At 46.7% G+C, this 21,112-nt stretch overlaps 1 protein-coding gene across 1 annotated transcript; it reads right to left on the reverse strand.

Moving 5' to 3' along the window:
- Positions 1–6,191: 6,191 nt before the first annotated feature.
- On the reverse strand, positions 6,192–16,769 carry LOC115329774 (trissin receptor). Its single transcript, XM_029991442.4, has 4 exons — positions 16,561–16,769; positions 11,824–12,014; positions 8,675–8,916; positions 6,192–7,058 (listed from the first exon to the last, which is right to left on the reverse strand). Exons 1-4 carry the CDS (start codon positions 16,733–16,735, stop codon positions 6,359–6,361), a joined length of 1,308 nt encoding a protein of 435 aa, XP_029847302.2. The 5' UTR covers positions 16,736–16,769; the 3' UTR covers positions 6,192–6,358.
- Between the last annotated feature and the right edge of the window lie 4,343 nt (positions 16,770–21,112).

The following is a 21,112-nucleotide window of genomic DNA, read 5'->3' on the forward strand; positions in this document are numbered from 1 at the left end:
AAATTTGCCTATGAGCAAGATGGCCGTCCGGTGGCTTTAATCGCGCTGCAGCGATCAAGAGGGAAAGTGAGATCCAGCAATTGTCATAGAGATCAGTGAACACTCCCGTGGGATATTATTATCCTATATGTAGCAGACCTACAAAAGGGTAGTCTATAGTTGTGGTATACGTGGTTGGCACGTGACGTCAAAGCAGTCCTCCTTGCTGGTGGTAGAATGCTGAGATGACCCGTTGCCAGTTTGTAGAATTAGTGCGGCACCGAATCTGCATTTTCAGGGTCAGTAATGGGTAAACAACCGCAAGCTGTTCGGCAGTGCTCGTTCCTTGTCGGTATTTTTACGTCAGCAGATGCATGTAAAGGAACGTTGCATCATGCAAGCGTAAAAATCGGTAGGCAGGAGCGGTGTCCCGCCGATCCTTTTTCACATATTGCATGCTTTGTACGTTAGTACGAAACGAAACTTCGACCGCCAGAGAAGGAAACGGCCGGAAACGGCATACGACGGTTCATGTTTCGTCAGTTTCATAATCTTTCTCAGGCATAGCTCTTGAAACTCATGAAACGAAACTTCGACCGCCAGAGAAGGAAACGGTCGGAAACGGCACAGGACGTTCTATGTCCCGTCAGTTTCGCACTCTTTTTTGAACATTGCTCTCGAAACTCGACAGTTCAGCCGGTTGAGTCCGTTGAGCTCGGGGTCGGCGACACATACGGTTGTTGCCCCGAACACCCGAATGCAAATCGCGGCTACGCCCACAGACTCAAGGTCCCGGATACGTCCGATGTATCTTTAGACATTCTGGATACGTCCGACCTATCTTTAGACACAGCGCTTTTCTTTTCTTTGGTAAACTGAGCATTTTACAATTTATTCAATACTGGCAATGAACAGAAATCCAATATCAAAAAAGTACTTCTTGTATCTTTTAAACAGTATTACTTGGATCAAAGATTGTTCGTTTGTTTTCTTAGTTGTGAACTACATATATTCGTAAAGTAATATTTTTAGACCAAACACCTTTATTTCTCACTTTGAAAACTGAATGTTCCGCCATATTTTCAACACAGTTAATGTATACCAAAGATTATTTTTCTTGATTTTCGAAGAGCAATACCATTTTCCAAAGTTTTCTCATTTGTTGTCTTACAAGCTACACATTACCGTAAAGTATGCAATTTGATATAGCTCATCTCTTTTTTTTGCTCTTTTGAAAACTGAGTATTTTGCAATAGTTTTAATACTGTGAGGTTGTGGAACGTGCAAAAAGACTCAAGTTTCCTCGACGCGTTGCGGCAGCGGTGACGTACCCAAACTTGCTGGTGAGATCAGTCTATTTGCGGGGAAACTGTCTTTGTACATAGGGCACGTGACATCCATTTGCCCACCATATTTAGCGAGAAACTGAATTGGTGTAAAGATCACGTGACGTCAAGACACGTGACATCAATTTCCCCGCCAACTTCAGCGAGGAAACTGAATTGGTGTTCAGGTCATGTGGTGTCAGGTCACGTGATATCGATTTCGCCGGCAAAATGAGCAGGCAAACTGAATTTGTGAATAGGTCACGTGATGTCACTTTCCGCGCCAAATTTAGCGGAGAAACAGACTTTGCGTATAAGTTACGTGACGTCAATTTTCCCCCTAAATTTAGCGGGGCAAATGAATCGATGTATTTCATAATCGTAACGTCACATTAACACATCAAGTTTCCGGCTAAATTGTGCGGAAAATGCACTAAGGGACGGACCGGCAGGTGAGCGAACGGACGGACAAGATTTTGGGATTGGGGTCGCGGTTAAATCAATTATTTCTTCAAAACTTTTCCCCTTAACTCAAACACTCCCACGAACAGGCGTCCATGTATGTTCAGACACCGATTCAATTTAGCGTGAGGTCTCGTGCGCCAGAGCGGACGGCCCGATTTCTGCACCGGTTGGCCGGCTGCGAAATACGACCCGCAGTTTTTGAACTGGCAGATCCACCTTCCGAGGATCATGCGGAGTTAATGGAAAACACTGCCGCCTCTATGTGTTTTGCTTGGACCTATGCGTTGCTCAAGACCAAACGGTTCACTGACTGAAACCAAGACCCGCATTCTCTTCGGTGCAAGGGCCCCGCGCACACTCTACAACCTCAAACTTTCAACTCCTTGTCCATCCGCTTAAACGAGTTATCCCGCTTGTGCAATGTTACGCCTTTTTAATCTTAATATTTTTTTTTTCATAAGCGAATTATGCTGTTGTTCAGAATGCTTCTGTGTGCTATTCGGGCATGAATGAGTGAAAACTTGACATTTAATGGCGTGACCCGTCTTTTGCCTAGCGGCATCAAGTGGAAGGGGAAGAGAGTTAGGCGCAGTCCTGGAGACCCGCCTTCTGCGTGGGCTCAGGTAGCTGAGCCCACGCGGCGTCCCGACTTTCCTGCAGCATCGCGCATTCTAAAAGAAAATGCCGAAAGTTGGCAGTTTGAGCCTCTCGCCCTTCTGGAATACACCGAATGCAGTGACCCCCTTCGGGTAGCTGCACTCGCTCGGGTCGTTGCGAAAAATTGACGAAGTCTGCCCGGCGGTTTTTGCTCTGCACCTGGCATCAGCACAGTGGCTGCTACGTCGAGCGTAAAACGAGCGTGCTATCTCGCGAAGTTCGTCAGTTATACCTGATGAACCTCGTCCGACGGCATATTGCCGCGCGCGCAGCTGGCCGCGTAGGCAGCGCGCGCGTGGCCTAACGGTTATCGCGCTTGCCTCCCACGCAGAAGGCCAGGGTTCGATTGCTGGCCGCGGCTACACATTTTTGTTGGCAGTGTAAATGGATATTCTGGTGAATTCGAGAACCATCTTGCTGATTAGAGGTTAGGATGTTCTACGCGCCGAACCTTCTACGCCGAACGATCCAGAAACCCACGAGGGTACATAAGGGATTCCGCAAGGCGAGCGGAGTCAGTTTCGCCCCAGCTTTCGACTGTGCTGCTACGCCGACTGACTTCGACGCCCGCGACGCTCTGTTATTATCTTTGTACCCTTTTATTTTTGGCACAAGTTCGCCACATTAAACGTTTATTTCTTCCTGTTTATTTCATAATTTTTTTTTTTTTTTTTTTGTCATTACTCGTGACAATATTGAACTTCATAGGACGAATTTTTCGACGAATGTGCAGCCTTAATGGTCCGTTTACACTCGCAAATTCGCGGACGGATCCGCGCCGGAGGCAAGCGGATTTTCGAGTCGGCAAGAAAAATTCGCTCGTCGCTGACGCAAAATCTGGTTTGATCTGGGACCCATGTCGAGACTTTCCGCCAGCGGCGAGTCCATTTCGCCAACCGGCTACAAAATATCTGCTCGTCGCCGGCGCGGATCTGCACCGCGATTCCCAAGTGTAAACTCACCATAAGAGTGCTCGTTTGCTTTTAAAGCATATTTAATACTTTAAATATTTTTCCCCAATTCAAATATATCCCCGAACAGGCGTCCGTGTTTGTTCAGACACCGATTCAAATTCAGCGTGAGGTCTTGTGCACCGAAGCGGACGGCCCGATTCCTGAGGGGGTTGGCCGACTGCAGAATACGACCCGCCGTTCATGAGCTGTCAGAACCACATTTCATGGATTATGCAGAGTGAATAAAAAAAAAATGCCGCCACTATGTCCTGTCTTGAACGGATAAGTTGCTCGAGGCTGAAGGGTTCATTGAATAAACCAAGACCCGCAGTCATCGTGCATGTCACGGCCGCGGGCACCATACTACCTCAAAATTCAAATTTGCTGTCCTAAACTCAGCTTCTTCTCAGAAATGACAGAATGCCTCTGAGCGAATGCACAACGAAATAAACAACAAACAACATCTGCTTTATACTTCTGCCAAGAGATGGCACCATACACACTCGGATCTGATGGAGCTGCTTCGGGGTGTATGCTCTGCCGTCTGTGAATAGCATCATCAACTAGGCGGTTTTTGCCGTTCTTTTATTTTTGTAGACAGAAAAAATAAAACATTTACCAATCAACTGCTATATATTTGAAACAATAAGTGTGATAGTACAATCCCGGAACCGCGGCATACCTCGCTGGATAAAAGCAAAACATACAAAAGATGAAAACGAAATAAATAAAAGATGAAAGGAAAATATGCAAAAGGTTGGAATTTCATAACTTCTTCTTTCATTCGTTTTTATAAAAAAAAAAGTTCACATGTTTTATTTAATAGCATGGCGTGACAGCGAAAATATATCCGGATTTTGAAAACAGGTGGAAAAATCGTATAGAGATAATGACTCTCTGGTGATACTGTCGCTAAGAGTATAAGAATGACAGGGGAGTCTTTCAGGTGTCCTGCTTCAGGTGCAGATATCCCAACTCCGATAACCCATTTGTGTGTTGTGAGCCTCGAGTGCCCACGCTCAGCTACAGCACGACGGAGGGCGACGAGTGCGGTTGGGCTTCGGCGAATTTTGGACTCTACTCTTCTTGCCTTGTGAGAGACTTTAGATATAGTCCATTCTACAAAAGAACGTCTGAAGGGTGGAAGTGTCAGTGTCCTTGCGTATGGCTCATGTTTCGGTCGCTTGCCGATGCGTCGAACAATCGCTCGGCTGGACTGCGATCTAGCAGGTATCGGCTAGGATTTCTCTAAACAATTGAAATGTTGTATGTACCGTTCCAATTTGCTTACATAATTACAGCCCACACTACGATCTTCAGAGTCCGCCAGGTGCACGCTCGCCGCTTCGGAAAGCGAACAAAGCACGCGGCCTGAAGCTCGAACGCTTAAAAGGGCCCTGGCCAGCGGCGTAGACTTTCCATTTTCCCGGGGGGGGGGGGGGGGGGGGTACCTTTTCGCCAGAACCGGAGATCGAGGCTAACGAAAGCACGCTGGGATTCCATTTCCCATGTATTTTGTCAATAAAGGCAACGTGGGCGTTATTTCGGTTACGTGCCACTACTAGAAGTTCGTTACATGGCACGTAAACAGCGTCTCGGTAAGGATCATAACCCGGGCCCGGGGGGGGGGGGGGGGGGGGGGGGGGGCACGAGTTCCGATACCCCCCCCCTTCCCCCCACCCCGAAGTCTACGCCTATGGCACTGGCCACAAGCACTTCTTTAGAGTGATCTATACGAAAGTGTCTTGTATGCTATAGAGTCTATAAAGACTATATAGACCAGCACGCGTCTGTGACAACACGTTGCAGCGGCGGCGCTGCAGACGGTACAGTGCAGGCACAATCGCCTCATCTTTGACAAAGCTTGATACTGCGGAAGTGCTAGCTGTGCCGTCAGTTTGAGCAAACACGCACGTATCTGTAAACAGAAAGTCGCTTGCACATACAATGTATATGTTTTCGTAGCGTGCGTTCTGCTTTCTACCAGTAACGTCCCTACAAGGATTATTAGTTGCAAACAAGTTCGATGGCGTGTAAAAAAAAAATGAAAGACGTTTACAATTCTCCGTAATGCGAAATTAGAGCGCAGCTCTAGAGGAGGAGTAAGAGAGGGTACTGAGGGGAGTAGGGGCATACCCTTCCCTCCGTACCCTCCCCTACTCCTCTGCCCCTCCTCCCTTCCCATTTAGCAGGAAATTTTTGCTAAATTTAAGGCAAAATTTAGTCAACATTTTCCCACCAAATTCAGCGGGTTACGTTTGCCCGATAAATTTAGCGGGGAAATTGACGTCACGTGACCCCAACACCTATTCAGTTTTCCCACTAAATTTAGCGGGGAAACGTTTCATAATGCAACGCCCGCGGTTACGCCAACGGCGACGCCGCTCAACCCGGAAAGGAGCGGCTAAACGCTCTAAAAAAGAAACAAAAAAACACGAGAGATTTCAGTTTTTGCATTTTTAAAATTGACAATGTGACATTACTCTTATTTCCGTTCATGAAAGCAGAATTGATCCTACTATAGTTACTGAATCTTACGTAACTTGGTGCGTGGCGAGTTCCGAACGTCTTTATGACTCCGCAGCCAATCGGATTGCGGCATTGTCCATAAGAACGTCGGTGCTAGTTACTAGAAGACCGGATTCAGCGAGCTTTCACTAATTATACAGACATCATAGTGACCGCAATTGTGGAAGGCCGACCATAGAGACGTTTTTCTTCTCGCACTTCACCGACATAGCAGCATCTCTTTCAACACTTCGTGAGTATATATCTGATACGAAAACGGCACGCCGCTTTAAAATACGTACCAGGGTGTCGGAAACTTTCCGGTGACGTCACCAGATGTCCATTGATGAGTCAGGAAGGCGGGTAGCTCTGCATCGACTTTCCCTGCACCCACACCAAAAAAAAATAGCTCCAACACAAAATCCCTTAACGTCACCTTCAACACAAAGACGCGAAATAGGACCACGTCGTTCAGACGAAGCCGTTGGTGTGATGATGAGCAACGAGCGTGTTCTCCTGATGCTGAAACACGGACGACGCCGTCGTTTTGCCGTTGGACCGGTTAGACGAGAGACGACGGATTTTCTTCCTGGACCGACACATCAACACGTCCTTCATGCTCCTCCGAAAGTTGTCCGAAAGGAAGGCGTACAAGATCGGATTGATGAAAGAGTTCATGTAAAGGATCAAAGTCGTCAGGATGGTCAGGCTCACGGCCGACTTGGAGGCCCCTTCGTAGCGGGACGACCAGTACTGGTAGAACTTGCGGGCGTGGAACGGCAGGTTGCACACAGCGAAGCCCAACACAACGGCCACGAGCAGGCGGACGACTTTCCGTCGTGCTCGAAGCACGGTGGCAGCCGCCTGCTGCTGGTAGTGCTGTTGTATCTGGTTGGCGACGCTGGGGCAGGGTGGCTTCTTGGGCGTGCAGCGAATGCGTTTGAATCCCCGGGGGCTTTGGAGTAGGCTTTCGCGGCTTTGTGCACCTTCGTGCGGGATCGGGACGAGTTCCAGGGTTGCTCGCCGTGGACTCGGCGAGTAGGCCGTGGGTACGCTACTCCGCCATAACTGGAGTCCGATGATGGAGTACATGACCGCCATGATGGCGAGCGGTATGAAGAAGCAGACGACGAAGTTGAGCACGTCGTAGAGCCGGGAGTCGTACATAAACCTGCAGGGAAATGGGACTGGTAAACATCCGCTTCTGAAGGCTATTACTTCGCGTGCTCGGACTACTGGGTTTTTAGTTGAGTGTGACGTGCAGCAGTAGTATTGTATCGCTCTGTTCTCTATTAAAAGCTGTCGTTTACATTCTCGCAATGGGACTTTTTAAAAATAAATTGTGAGTAGAGAAGAAAATTAAACTGAAATGTAAGTATCAACAGCTCGGGAACATTAAAACTGGTCCACAGACTTGCGTTTGACTACAACTGACTCAGCCATAACGGCTTTTAGCTTCTTCTGACTACTAAAGACCAGCTGGGCAGCAGCGCAGCCGGTCGTAATCAGTCACAAAAACAAAACAGAAACAGGTTATTAAGCCTCTCCGGTTATAGGCAGTTGCAAGTGTGTGAACCAGTCTTTAGAATAGCCGTCCACGTTTAGCAGGGCCTTAAAGAAGCTAACTCTCTTAGCGGAACGCGCAGTTATAAGGTTTTCACTGCAGGTTTTTCTGGTGACTTCTGCCTGACTCTGCTAGTTCCGTACTCTCGTGATTTCACTAAGAATTCAAGTCATATTTTCCCCCTTATTTAATATAATGTGGGATTTTATCCTTACACGTTTCTCAATAGTAGTGGCTGTTTTTACCCACGTGATATTCAAAAAATTTCTCTAGACGGTTGCAAGCAAATTCTGTTTTGTACCTACGCTTTACTCCACGTGGTCACATCCCGTCACATCAGGTGATCACGCTGCGTTTCGTGACGCCACGTGAAATCACGGTTTCAGGTGAAATTATGACTTGGAACCATAACGTAACATGACGATCGATGTTCTCTAAGTAAGTTAAAATGATCACTGCTTAAACACCGCTCCATGCATTATATAGCTTCAGAGATAAGGGTCTCTGCCGATTTTCTCAGTGTTTTTGCTTTGCACTGAGTTGACGCCTCCATGAGCCTCCTTGAGATGTTGGTTCAAGGATGCACCATGAGTCGACAGCAACCACTATTTTAATGCACATCATCATCATGAAATTTCAGCTTCTAAACAAAAAATGAATGTTTTGTTTGTCCATAAATTATTTAATTATCAAAAGGCCACAAACCGTCCTCGTTCAAGACAACAATTGCCAAGAGGCGTAAGAAACACTGAAACAGACTCCATCATAAAACCTGACAACTGTACTTCTCGTCCTTCGCCTGAATACAAACTATTAACTATTAACTATGAACTAGGAACTAAAAGCGATCGGTGAACGAGTGTGTTAGAGCACTGTTGCTCGGAGCACGTGAAGCTAAAGCTCGCTCTCAAGAATCCAGGAATCCTGGGTTCATTTCCCAGCCCTGCTCGGTAAGATCTGAGTAAGCATCGTACCGGCGTGTGACCTTCTATCACTACTGCATGATGAACGTTAAAAACCCCAAGCTAGCAGTGGTACAGTACTATCGAAATTTCTTATCTGCAGCAGTGACACCAGATTTTCGTTGTGGCTGACTAACTTCCCATTGTCGAAACGTACACGCAGCACATTTTACCATAGGAACTATTAACTATATGAAGTATGGGCTATGATCCATGAACAATGAAGGATAAACTTGTAACTATGTGAACTATGAAAGTGACCTGCGCATGATGCAGATGTGCACGGTTCTGCTGGGGTCCGAGTGCGAGGGCACCTCGGCGGTGCCGCACATGACCAGCCGGGGGCTGCAGAAACCGGCGCTGACCAGCCACACGGACAGCACCACGATGCGCAGTCGGCGGATGGTGATCACGTGCTTGCTCCACATGGGGTGCACGATGGCGATGTAGCGCTCCACGCATATCACTGTCAGGATGCCCACCGAGGCCGTGTAGCTCAGCGCCTGCGCACACGAGCCCCGGGGAGTGACAAAGCAGACATGAACACGTTACTGAACTAATGTGACTACATACGGAAGCTTGGTACTCGCTCAAAAATAGCCGAGTATGCTACTCCTTACTGCGACTCAGAAGGAACGCGTTACTTCAGCTTGAAAGTATACGCGTTATTTTGTCGTAAGTGTGAACGTGTCGTTATTCTGTTCTTCCCAAAAGCACCTTTAAGGTATTTCAGTAAATAAATAAATATCTGCCGTCGTTAATATTTTTTTGCTCTTTAACATATGTATCTGGGTATAACGGTGACAATACTTACGTACCTTGCGCACATTTTTATGGTTTATACCTAGTGTTTTGCGGTTGTGAAAATACAGGCGCGAGCTGGGGTAAGAACTAGGTGGGGTACTCGTATTGTGGACGTACCCCTCCAAAAGTAACGAACTACCGTTAGTCATTAATTCACCAAAAAGTAACAATGATACGTTACTCATTTGTTATCTTAATAAGTAACTAGGCTGTTACTTCGTTACTGGTAAAAGTAATAAAGTACAAATAACGCGTTACATGTAACGCGTAACGTGCATGCCTTTGGCATAGAAGCCAAGGCCGGGGCTACGTTACTAGAAGAGGAAAATACTGGTTTATAGTTTTTTCCGGTTCGGTGCTTGAATGTGATCCAATGCGTTGCAACCGCTAACGACTATTTACGACGAAAGCCACACTAGTGACACCCATCGGAAAGCCCTGGAACAGTTCAAATCTCCGTATATTTCCTTATACTGGTAAACATACTTTTTTTTTTCTTTTTCTGTGGCTCGAAATAATTATGATATTGTTACAAGTTATAAGTGATAATTTCTTAAAGAAAACGCGTAGATTTGATATCGTAAATAGTGAACAAACCTTCAGTCTCGTTTTACCAGGGAAGTCCGACAGATGGCGGTAGTGTACCAGCGTGTACTGTCGTTGTAATCGGTCCCGACGCCCTCTGTCGCACCCAAACGGAAATGTGTGAACCAGCAAAAGCAAGTCGTGCCTTGCTTGGTAACAAATTGTTGACCCGGACGTTTTCGTTTCTTGCTTTAATATGGACGTGCATTTTCTTAAAGCGGTAGCTTTATATGGCCTACCAACCTACGGAACTGTGTAAGTCGGAAACAAGTAGCCGACGCTACTGAGTAATGGAACCAATCCAGTAGAGTCAAACGCGCAAGTCAACTTCAGCAATTACAGAACACGTACAGAGACACCACAAACACCATGATGGAGCGCGTTTACGCTGTGTGATTGGTTCTATCAGCTCGTAGCGTCGACTGCGTCTGGACCCGGGTGTGTTCTGGACATACGGTCAGACGAATAAAAGTTCGGCCAGTCCGTAACCGTTAAACGATCTCGAAATAAACGGCCACCGGTGCCAGGGATCCAACACCGATCTTCGGCGTGGAAGCTGAGTGCGATGCTGACTGAGCTACGGACCCAGCATGCCGGGCGGGAGGGGCAGAAAGAGGTTATTTGAGTAAGCGCGTGGAGTGTAGGGGGGTGGAAAGGGCAAGAAAGCGAGGAGCAGAAGCAGGTGGTGTAGAAAAAGCGAACGGAACGAGGAGGGGTAGAAAGGGCAGGACAGCCCGGTTCCCCTCTCTTTGTTACCAAGAAGATTCAGCGCGAAGGCTTCGTATACGGGTTGTGCTGAAGGGAAGCGCACGCAGAGTCACGACGAGACAATGGTGTGACGTAATTTGTTTCCGCACAAAGCACTGTTCCAGGCACCACCCACGCCAGGAACTGAAAAACTAAAAGTCATCTTGATGTGGGCACCACGCGAACTAAGGGCGCCGCCCGCGCTAGAAAAGGTACCGCATTTAAACGTGTTTCGTAGAATGACCACACATGCAGTCAATTTTGTTTTTTTAGAAACGGGAAGTTTGTTGTGTTTCGTAATAGCTGCAGGTGTGAGAGCTTCAATAAAACGACTGCCAGAGTTTAGTTCCTTAGCACAAACTCGCGTGTGTAGGTGTTTGCAGCTTCACCATGGCAGTGCCGCCATACCTAGCATGCAAGCACGATCTCCCGCCAATTTTTGCGCCTTTGGGCTGATAACAAAAGCGCCACTCGACAAGGCCACCTGTAGTATCATCTATACATACTGCTGGAGGCAGCGCTGTTGTCTTTCGTTGCACGCAATACTAATAGCCCGTCCCTTTTTGTTCTTCACTGGGGTAGTTGTTGAATTGTAGAAGAGTGACCGCAAGCTTCAGCATCAAACTTGAGCTCTGGAGGCATTCAGTCAGCGTTGTTAATTCTCAATTGAGCTGAACATTTGCACCATCTGGTGTTCAAAATATAAAGCCGTAGGAATCGAAATCACCGCTCGAGTAAAATACGCTCTCTATAAGTCTGGGTGCTCGATGCAAATACGCAAATACGGATGTCGCTTTCGGGATCTCTGCTCTGTGTACAGCGAGTGCCCGAAAAAGGTTCTGATGTTTTCCCTCACTTCAAAAATAAAGAACGCATCGTCGAGCACTCAGTACCCTCCCAAATGTAGAGGTAGTATTCCGGACCAGATACCGAATTTCATTAGTAACCGCCATCTCATTCAAAAGGTCCGTACTTTATTTTAGACTTTCACTAAGAAATTGGTACCCATTTCTGGGAGCTGATGCCCATTCATCTCCACGTATTCGAGTGTTTTGTCGGTCGCCATCCTCCCATTGGAAAATGGAAATTCACGAAAATCGCTTATAACTTGAATCCGGTGAGCTTTGAAACTTTCTAAATTCCTTTGAAACAGCTAGCGCTACATTTGGACGGAGACTGAGCATTCGGCGTAGCGCACTTCATTTTTTCGGTAAGAAAGACGCTGCGAACGCACTTCAGGGACACCCTGTAAACACGCCCGCACCGGGGCTCACCTGGATGAAGAAATACATCCGGCAAAGGAAGTCTCCCAGGGGCCACTCGTCCATGAGGTAGATGGACAGGTTCTGGTAGACGCAGAACAGCCCCACGCAGAGGTCTGCCACGGCCAGGTTCGTCAGGAAGAAGTTGGTGATGGTGCGCATACGCCGGTGCACCACCACCACCACCACCACCAGGAGGTTGCCTGGAAGGAGACACGCGATGCGGTGTTGTCATCGGCATCAAAGGGGGAGAAAATTCGGCAGAGACACATAAGACTGGTTACGTGTGAAAATGCGAACGCGTGATGAACGTAGCATACCCCGTGTCACTAGTTGTGTGCAGTGCAGGCAAAGGCAACGCCAGGCGAAAAAAAAAGGTCAAGTACTAGGAACGCGGGATTGGAGAGGAGGGCAAGGAGGGCGAGGCGAGAAAGGATGAACTAGAAACGTTACAGAGGAAAGGAGGTGTACCCGGTAGTTCCCAACCCTCCTAGTGCTTTCTCTTTCTCCCCTCGGCTGGCGTTGCCTTCGCCTGAAGTGCACACAACTAGTGACACGGAGTATAGACCTTTCCAGCGGCAGTCTCGAACGAAGCGATTTACAGCGCGCGTCCCTGGTTTTGAGAGGGTACGTCAGTGCTGCCCGACTGCGCTGAGCTGTGGAGTTTCTCGTCAGTGCGCTGTCGCAGCCTGCGTAGGCGCACTTCCGGACGCTGGTGTAGGCTAAATTGCCACGTTCTATTTTTTCTTGTGTGTTCTATGGCAAATAGAATTTCTCGGGGTTTTTAAGAATGCATTGTACTATTTTTAGGAACAAAAACAAAGAAATGAAAGCTGTTTCGATGAGTCCGTATGCGACAGAACAAGTGCTACTGGAATGTTTGTTTCTTTTTATGTTGATCTGTTTACGGCACCATACACTCATCCGTGTCAACAAAGGTCTTAACCGTCGAAAATATTTGACCACACATGAAATCCGAACTGCATGGGTATTCCCCGCCCACAACATGAAATTAAACGAGTCTCATCAATAGAACAACATATATTGTACGTACCCCACGGTGCCGCGTTAAGGGCCGCCCACACTGGCGAGAAAACGCGCGTGGCACGCCGATCGCGGCAAGTAACAAAATGTCGCCGAAGCACAGTCAGCGCCACGAGCGCGTGCAGAGACACGCCCTTTATCTTGCCGCTTAACCGATTTATCGGCGCGCCGAGCGCGTTTTCTCGCTAGTGTGGGTGGCCCTTCATCCGAACAGGATTTGAGAAAGGTCTGAAATAACACAGCATATCCAATATACAGTGTCGACGATAGCCACTTCACAGCGATCAGACGGAATCCGGCATGTTTTGGCACATGTAGAAGAGAGCTGCTTTTTTGCACAGATTCAAAGCAAATGAACGAGCGTGTCTATTCTGTCCCCACACCCCGGACCTAACCATATTGGCTATTTTTCACGAACACAAGCCGGGAAGGCTTTTTGAAGATTATCTCAACGAAAATAATCCTCCAAGAACGCCGAACTGCCCGCGTCGCGGGCTGCTTGACGTTCGCTCTTTTCGTCCGTTTCCTGCGAAGGCCGAGCAGGCTACGAGCCCTGATATTCTCTGGTTCTCGCAGTGGAAGAAAATACAAAAAAGTAAGCGTTCTAAACAGGCAAATAAAGTAAAAACTTCCAAGAAAAGCCGGCGGACTCCGAATGCACAATGCACCAGGGGAGTCACACTGACCGGGTTTCCACAGCTCGGGCAGGTGGGAAAAATTTCTGGCCGATAGGGGTCGCTCGGTTCGCAAAATGGCGGCGGCCAGAGAGCTCTTTTTGCAAATGTCTATAGGCACAGCTCTAGTCAGCCGGAACTGTGGAGCAGTCGTGGCGTCGAAGAACCATGATCGTCTCGCACCCCGAGGGCCGGGTTCGATTCTTACCCAGACCGAAATATACACAATTTTATTTTCAAAGCCATTAATTTACCTTGTTTACGGGAACCTCCCGAGAAATTTTTGGCAGCCAATAGTAATTTAGGTGCCGTTTCGCTGTTACAGACGACGCCCAGACAATGGGAATTTCGTTGCCGGTTTCACCGGCGTCACTCAATGAGACAGTTAATGCTTCCGCATTAAAAAGGAACCTGAACAGCATATGGCCACGCCTTAAACGACGACCAGCAAAATATAAGCTGTTCTCCCCTCCCCCAACTGATGATGACCGTCTGGCCACTTGCTATGACATACACGTTAGTATTTCCTCTTTCTCTCTCCGACCAAAAACCAGAAAAGAGCATAATCTATCTCAAAGGACCTTTTTCCAGTATGCTTCAGCGCATGCGTACACTCCCGCTGTCGCCATTTTCGCAGGGCACCCGCCGTCCCTCACGGCCAACACTCTCAGCACCTAGCTTCGCGCGTATTTCGTCTATTTTGACACTTCGTATTTTTATTGTCGGTATTATGGGTAGTATGAGGTATAAAAAACACTGAAAACCGATACAATGGCACGATGCCAATGTCTTCTGAGGGGCGAAGGCATGTTCGGCTGCCCTTCATTTGTAGTTCGCAGACAGCTCCCCAGACGGCGCTCGTTAATCGAAGAAGGCATCATCATCATCATCATCATCAGGCCCGTCCCTCCCTTCCATTTAGGAAAGACGGAGACCCACCTCCCTATTTTGTGAGCTCAGAGACCTGTTCCTGAGAGGAGTGGAGGAGAGAGAAGTCCGAGAGAGAATGGAGAGAAGGAAACTGGGAACTGGTTTTCTGCCCGGCAGAAGACGATTCCGTCGGTAGGCCTTTAAGACGGACACACTCCGTTTCGCATCAAGTCTGACCTTAACCAACACTACGAAAAGAAGAAGCCGATCAAGCTGTGCCAAAAGTGCATAATCATGGTACTCGTTTTCTATCTCCGGATAAACCAATCACACGCTTGGAAAAACGGAGGATTGTGGCGCATTCACTGTGCGCGTGCTTGGTTCAGTAGGTGGTAGGAAGCATGGAGTTATCAGAATAAACGCTAGAGGCTCAGCTGGTGCTATAGTGTCTACAGGACTTCCGGTTGCAAACTTTAAACAGACAACAACCAGTTTACTTTTCCAGTCTTCCTGCGTATTCCTATGGGAAAACGTACGTGATATTTTTCTCTTCGACAGGAAATAACATAAATCAGCATAGTCTATTTACTCGTAACGGGTACTATGTAGCTTTATTCACATTATAAAAGAGTCATTTATTTAGTTAATGTTTTTTTTAATTATTAGTGAGCGATGTTTAAGTCAGAAAAAGTTGAGGCCCAGGTCCCTGCTGTACATAATGATATGTCGATACAAGCTAACGATTCAAGCAAAAAAGAACAATTAAAAATGCGTAGTGTTTGTTCAAGCTGTAATTACTGCTTGGTCACTACTTTTTTTATTTATATTATTCATGCGCAGTTTGTTACTAATCGAGTACGCGTTTTTCGTTCTATAACTCTATGCTTCCTTCATGTCGTCCATTTTGATTGTTTGATTCGCACATATTAGCATCCTTTTAGGGTTTTGTCAAGCTGATTCACTCTGTGTGCTTTATAGCATTGACTATATGCGTAAATACATGCCCTACAATAGCAGTCTGCAACCTCAACACGCATTATACATGTGTAGTGGGCTATTTCAGCGCAGTGTTCAACGCCATGAGTTCCACAGAAAAACGCTCTGAGACATAGTTTTGTACATTCAATTGTAAAACGTTCCAAACATTTTTCTTCTGTCACAACTCTACGTAATATTTGCTCTTATAATCGAGCGCGAAGAGAAAACGCATTTCCGTTTGCCCATAGGAAGGCATTACCGCAAGTCAAATTTAGACTGGTTGCTGTCTGCTTCAAAATGCAACAGCACACTAGCGCCACCTGAAGCTCAAGCTTTTATTGTAATAACTCTATGATAGGAGACGCAAAAAAACAATAAGCGCCATAACGATGCACTTTTGTTGCTTCTTGACTGGCTTGAGCGGTTCATCGAGTCGGCTGCGTTCGGACCTAAAGTAAAACGGAGTATAAAATTTTCTTTTCTTTTTTTTATCCTGACTTGTTTTGCAGCCGTACATTTTTGTACTGTGCTCACAAAACTTAAAACGAAACACGCGGGATGTGTCTTTTCTCGTGGGAGCGCTACCCTGGTGGCAGCCGAGTACCCTCGTAACCCTCCGGCGTCGGCGTAACCGAACCCTCGTAACCCTCGTAACCCTCACGAGGGTTACGAGGGTTGCGGTTACGCCGACGCCGACGCCGACGCCGACGCCGTCGCCGCTCAAGCCGGGAACGGGCCCCTAAGAGCTGCGCTCTAAAATATTGTTGCAAACTTGGTGAGTTTAATCAAATCCCGCGACAAGACAGGAGCATAGTCGCCACTGCCGGATTTGCGTGAATAGGGGACAACCGAAAGTCGCAGTGCCTCTGCTCGTACTTCGTGAAAGAGGCAGGGCATTCGCTGCAGGCGTGATAACAGGATTACTTGCGGACAAATCATGCTCGAACCATGTTTCCTTTACACATTTGTATGATTTGATGACGTCAGCAGGCAGTCTCTGCATGACCCACGTGACAGGACTGTCACACAAGGAAGAAACACGCCTGACACAGTATCTGCACACCGTTTTTTTTGTACGATTGATGTATTAGTAAGATAACCGCGGCTTTAGGGCCTTCGACTCATTAGGCCAAAAAACGTCGTGCGCGTCACAGGAATCTGAGACATATCCCATTTGGCTCACCGAAGAAGCAGCAGCAGAAGACGAGCGAGTAGGTGAAGATGAGACCGACCCGGACATCAGACCTCTGGAAGACGTCCTCGTCTTCCTCGGCACCTCCAGGAATCCAGAGTCCGGAGCCATTACCGAAGTTGTCCAAGAGGTCGGCGCTCGACTCGTTGGCCGAGAGTGCATCCATCACACGCAATTCAGGACGGGTATCCTAGGCGGACCTGGACATGAGGGAACAAAGAAACGAATGAACGAACGGACGAACGAACGAATATATAAATGAATGAAGGAATTCATTTTTTTGAGAGGTAGCGGTTTCAGTTGATGTGGTCGACAAGCTTTCTGTTGAAAATTATCACACTGTTATAAATCCTTCTTTTCTGTGTTTTTGATAAAGTAATAAGGGCTGGGTAATAAGCGCTTCAAATGTAAAGTGCCTCGTATGTCTCGCTCTCCGTTGTTCTCTCGGTTGATGCGTAATAGCTTTGACAGGTGCTTACGCTGGAAGTGCGTTCGTGGAGTCCCGAGTTTTGCGAAACAAGAATCCTTTGCTTATGGCAAATCCGGCACTTCAGATTAAAGGTACCCTGAAGATGTTTATCAAAATGTGCATGCACACGTGTGCCCATAGCTTTCAACTGCATAGACACAGAGCCATAAAAAGTTGTCCGCGGGTCTACAAACAAAGTATGCTAATTGGTGTTCTAGTAGTTTATTAAAATGTAGCTAAAATACTAACGGAGCCTATGCGGGTGGATGGTTATTCGACGGCGGTCAGGAATGGTGTGACCGAGCGCTCTGTTCTTGACCGTGTGCGCTCATTCTCCGCGCCATTTGAGTCATACAAAACGTAAATACACTCATTTGGAACATACAGTAGCACAGCAAAAAACAAAACAAAAGACGAAGAAAACATTGGGGGCAAACTACGAAGGTATCAATCTTAGCACTAATGAAATCCCTATTAAAAAAAAAAGAAACATGCACACAACTGCTGTTTTATAATACCAAATAAAACAGCGATATATTAAATGAATCTTCCTCAACGGAGAATGTTCTTGTAAAAAATTCATGTTTGACCATCGTCCTCTAGAGGCCTTTTCAGATGGCACATAAATAGTATTCTTTCCTTGCACTTGTTTTTAGCAATCTTACCATTAGCGATATTTTATTTAAATAGAGCTGGCGCGCAGCACCGACGATAGTCTGCGCGTTTTATGTCAATAGTATGTCTATAAGGTAAAGAAGATTGTCTTGAAGTGGGTGAAATTGGGAATTCCGCGAATAAAACTACCTAATTTTCAGATTTCTTGTTTGTTTACGTCCTCCGTATGGTATGGTATATGGGTCGTATGGGTGCATATAGATTTTTCTTTTTGTAGTAGGAAGGGATGTTTAGATCGTAGATTTGTTTTGTAAAATTATGAAAAAAAAAAAAGCACTCGTCACAATCAGAAGATACAAATTATAAGAACAACTGTTTCTTACCATGTACTCGAACTTTTCTCGCTAAATTTAGAGGGAAATTTTCTCCAGCTAAATTTTGTGGAGCACCACTACCCTTCACAAAACACTGGGAAATCATCTGCGAAGCCTCGGAAAAAACAATCGCCGCCTTGGAAAAAAAAAAGAAAGAAAAAAAGAAAGACGTTTACCAATATCTGCAATGTGAAATTAGAGAGCAGCTTTTGAGGAGAAGGGGAGAGGGGCATGCCTGCCTCCTCCTCCGTACCCTCTCCCCCTCTCCTCCTCCTTCTTTATCTCCTCCTGTCCCCTCATCGTCCAATTTAGTTTCCCCGCTAAATTTAGAGGGGAAAAAGACATCACCTAACCTCAACACCAATTCCCGTTAAATTCAGCGGAGAAACTGAATTTCCCCGCTAACTTTAGCGGGTAATCGAACTGATTGTTGAAGACGCGCGGTGGAGAATGGAATTGATGTTGAGGTCACGTGACGTCGATTTGCCCACTAAATATAGCGCGGTTACGCCGACGCCGCGAAACACGGAAACGGGTGCTTAAGAGCTGCGCTCTAAAAAGAAATAAAAAAGTTTAAAATTTTTTTATATATCTCTATATGCTCGACATTTCAATGTCGGAAAACGCGGAGCGAAAGCTTCGGTCTGCAGACTCCAGGGATCCTGGGCTCAGTCCCCACCTCCGCCCGTTCGGAACACGACGAGCATTGCACCGGCGTCCGGTCGTGTACGTATCACTAGCGCGTTAAAGACCCCACGCTAGCAGTGGGGTGCACTGAATAAAGTTCCGAATCACACCGGACACACTATACGCCCATTGCGACTGACTAACTTCCCCAATTCCAAACAACATTCACACACACAAACAAAAGTTATTATTTAGACATTTATTCTCAAGTGATAATTTCCGCAAATATGGAGCTTTCATGTAGGTTTTCTTTTCTCGTCCATTTTTCAGGTAGCGCATAATATACCTACGTTCTAGGAATGTATATCAAAGTAAAAATCATTGGCACAGACGATAACTATTCCAAACAGTCGCTAAAACATCCTCCGCAAAAGCTGTTTGAATCGGGCATCAACGCGCCAAACCACCTCTTAGATGAGAAAGCCTTAGTGCTGAATTTTTCTTCGTCACTAAAGAAGACCACCGTATAAGCCTTTGCAAAAATAGCTCTATGGCCGCCACAATTTTGCGAATCGAGCGACCCCTACCAGCCAGGAATTTCTGCCACCCGCCTGAGCTTTGTAAACCCGGTCAGCTTTCGGAGTCCGCCGCATTCGGAGTCCGCCGGCTTTTCACGGAAGTTTTTACTTTATTTGCCGGTTTAGGATGCTGACCCTTTGTGTGTTATCTTCCACTGTGAGAACGAGGGAATACCAGAGCTCGTAACCTGCTCGGCCTTCTCAGGCCGAGCAGGCTACGCCGGATTCCGTCCGATCGTCGTGAAGTGACTATCGTGGACACTGTAAATTAGATACGCTCTGTTATTTGAGTCCTCTCTCAAATCCTGTTCGGATAACGCGGCACCGTTGGCTACGTAAAATATATGTCGTTCGATTGATGAGACTCGTTGAATTTCATTTTGTGGGCGGGGAATATCCCTGCAGTTCGCATATCCTCCGTGGTCAAATATTTTCGAAAGTTAAGGCCTCTGCAGATCGACACGGCTGTGTGTATGGTGCCGTAAAAAGATCAACTTAAAATGAAGCACACATTCCAGTTGCACTTGTTCTGTCTCGCACGGAGTCACCAAAAAATAGCTTTCATATCTTTGTTTTTGTACCTAAAAATGCATTCTTAAAAACACCGGAAAATTCTATTCGCCATATAACACAAAATAAAAAAAAATAGAACGCGGCAATCTAGCCTCAACCAGAGTCTGGAAGTGCCCCTACGCAGGCTGTCACAGCTCACTGACTAGAAAACCCACAACTCAGCGCAGTCGGGCAACACTGACGTACCCTCTCAAAACCAGGAACGAACGCTGTAAATCGATTCGTTCGGGACTGCCGCTGGAAAGTTTATAGACCAGCGATTGAAGACGACTACGGCGTCAGCGTACGGCTAGGAGTCGCGTTCTTGCTGACTGGACAGGAGTTCAAGCCCAAAGCCGACGCCGAAGCCATGTGCAATCTCTGGCCCACGGTGGCCTTCTTTAGTGACGCAGGGAAATTCAACCCCTAGGCTTTCTTAATTCTGCGAGGTGTTGGCCAAACACCCTACAAAAGTGGCGTTCGCCTCACTTCACCATAACACTCTTTCATACACCTTCTTTACACCTTTCGAAAATGAAGGATATTTCATGCAACCGCACCTTATTCTACCATTAGAAAGGCTACATACCTCGAAATAAGGGTTTTAAAATAAATGTACGTCTCTACGTTGTACGTTTCCACTCCCTTAAGGGTGCAAACATCTTTTATACCGTTGCGATCATGGAGGATACGCCCGACCTACGTCATCGCCCGGCCTTAAGGTAGGTTCACACTCTTGCATGAGTTCGAGCGAGTTCGAGTGCAACGGCTTACAACGTACGGGTTCCTATGGCAACAGCCGTTTCGGCTCTAACAAAACGAGATAAAAACCGGTTTTGCTGGAGTCGACTCAGCTGTTGCCGTAGCAACCTGTACGTCGCAAGCCGTTGCAGTAGCCCTCGGTCCAACTCACGCCAGTGTGTGAACCAACGTTCACGTTTGATCAGCATCCATCTTCAGGCACGTCGTCCCCATTTTTCGCAGATACGAAGATACCCATCGAAATTTCATTTTCGTCAAAAAAATCCAATTTTGAAAAAGAAAACGAAATTGAGGTTGCTACACGATAGACTGCTTTTTCGTGGTGGCAGGTATGCTGAATTCTGGCGTAGCTGGACTGGGGCAAAATAGAACATCTCTTCATTTGCCGATTTGAACGCGCTAGAATTCGAGTTGTTCGTGGCAAATTTAAACTTTTCCCTTGTGCATATATATTTTTATTATAGTTCTGCTTAAACTATTTACTGTATTGTGTGTCGCCCAATCCAACTAAGTCCAACTTCAACATGGTAACTGTCACACGAAAACGATCTACAGACGCCAATCTT

This window comes from Ixodes scapularis, unplaced genomic scaffold (genome assembly GCF_016920785.2).
Source record: "Ixodes scapularis isolate PalLabHiFi unplaced genomic scaffold, ASM1692078v2 PGA_scaffold8__174_contigs__length_109621045, whole genome shotgun sequence".
Lineage (NCBI taxonomy): Eukaryota > Metazoa > Arthropoda > Arachnida > Ixodida > Ixodidae > Ixodes > Ixodes scapularis.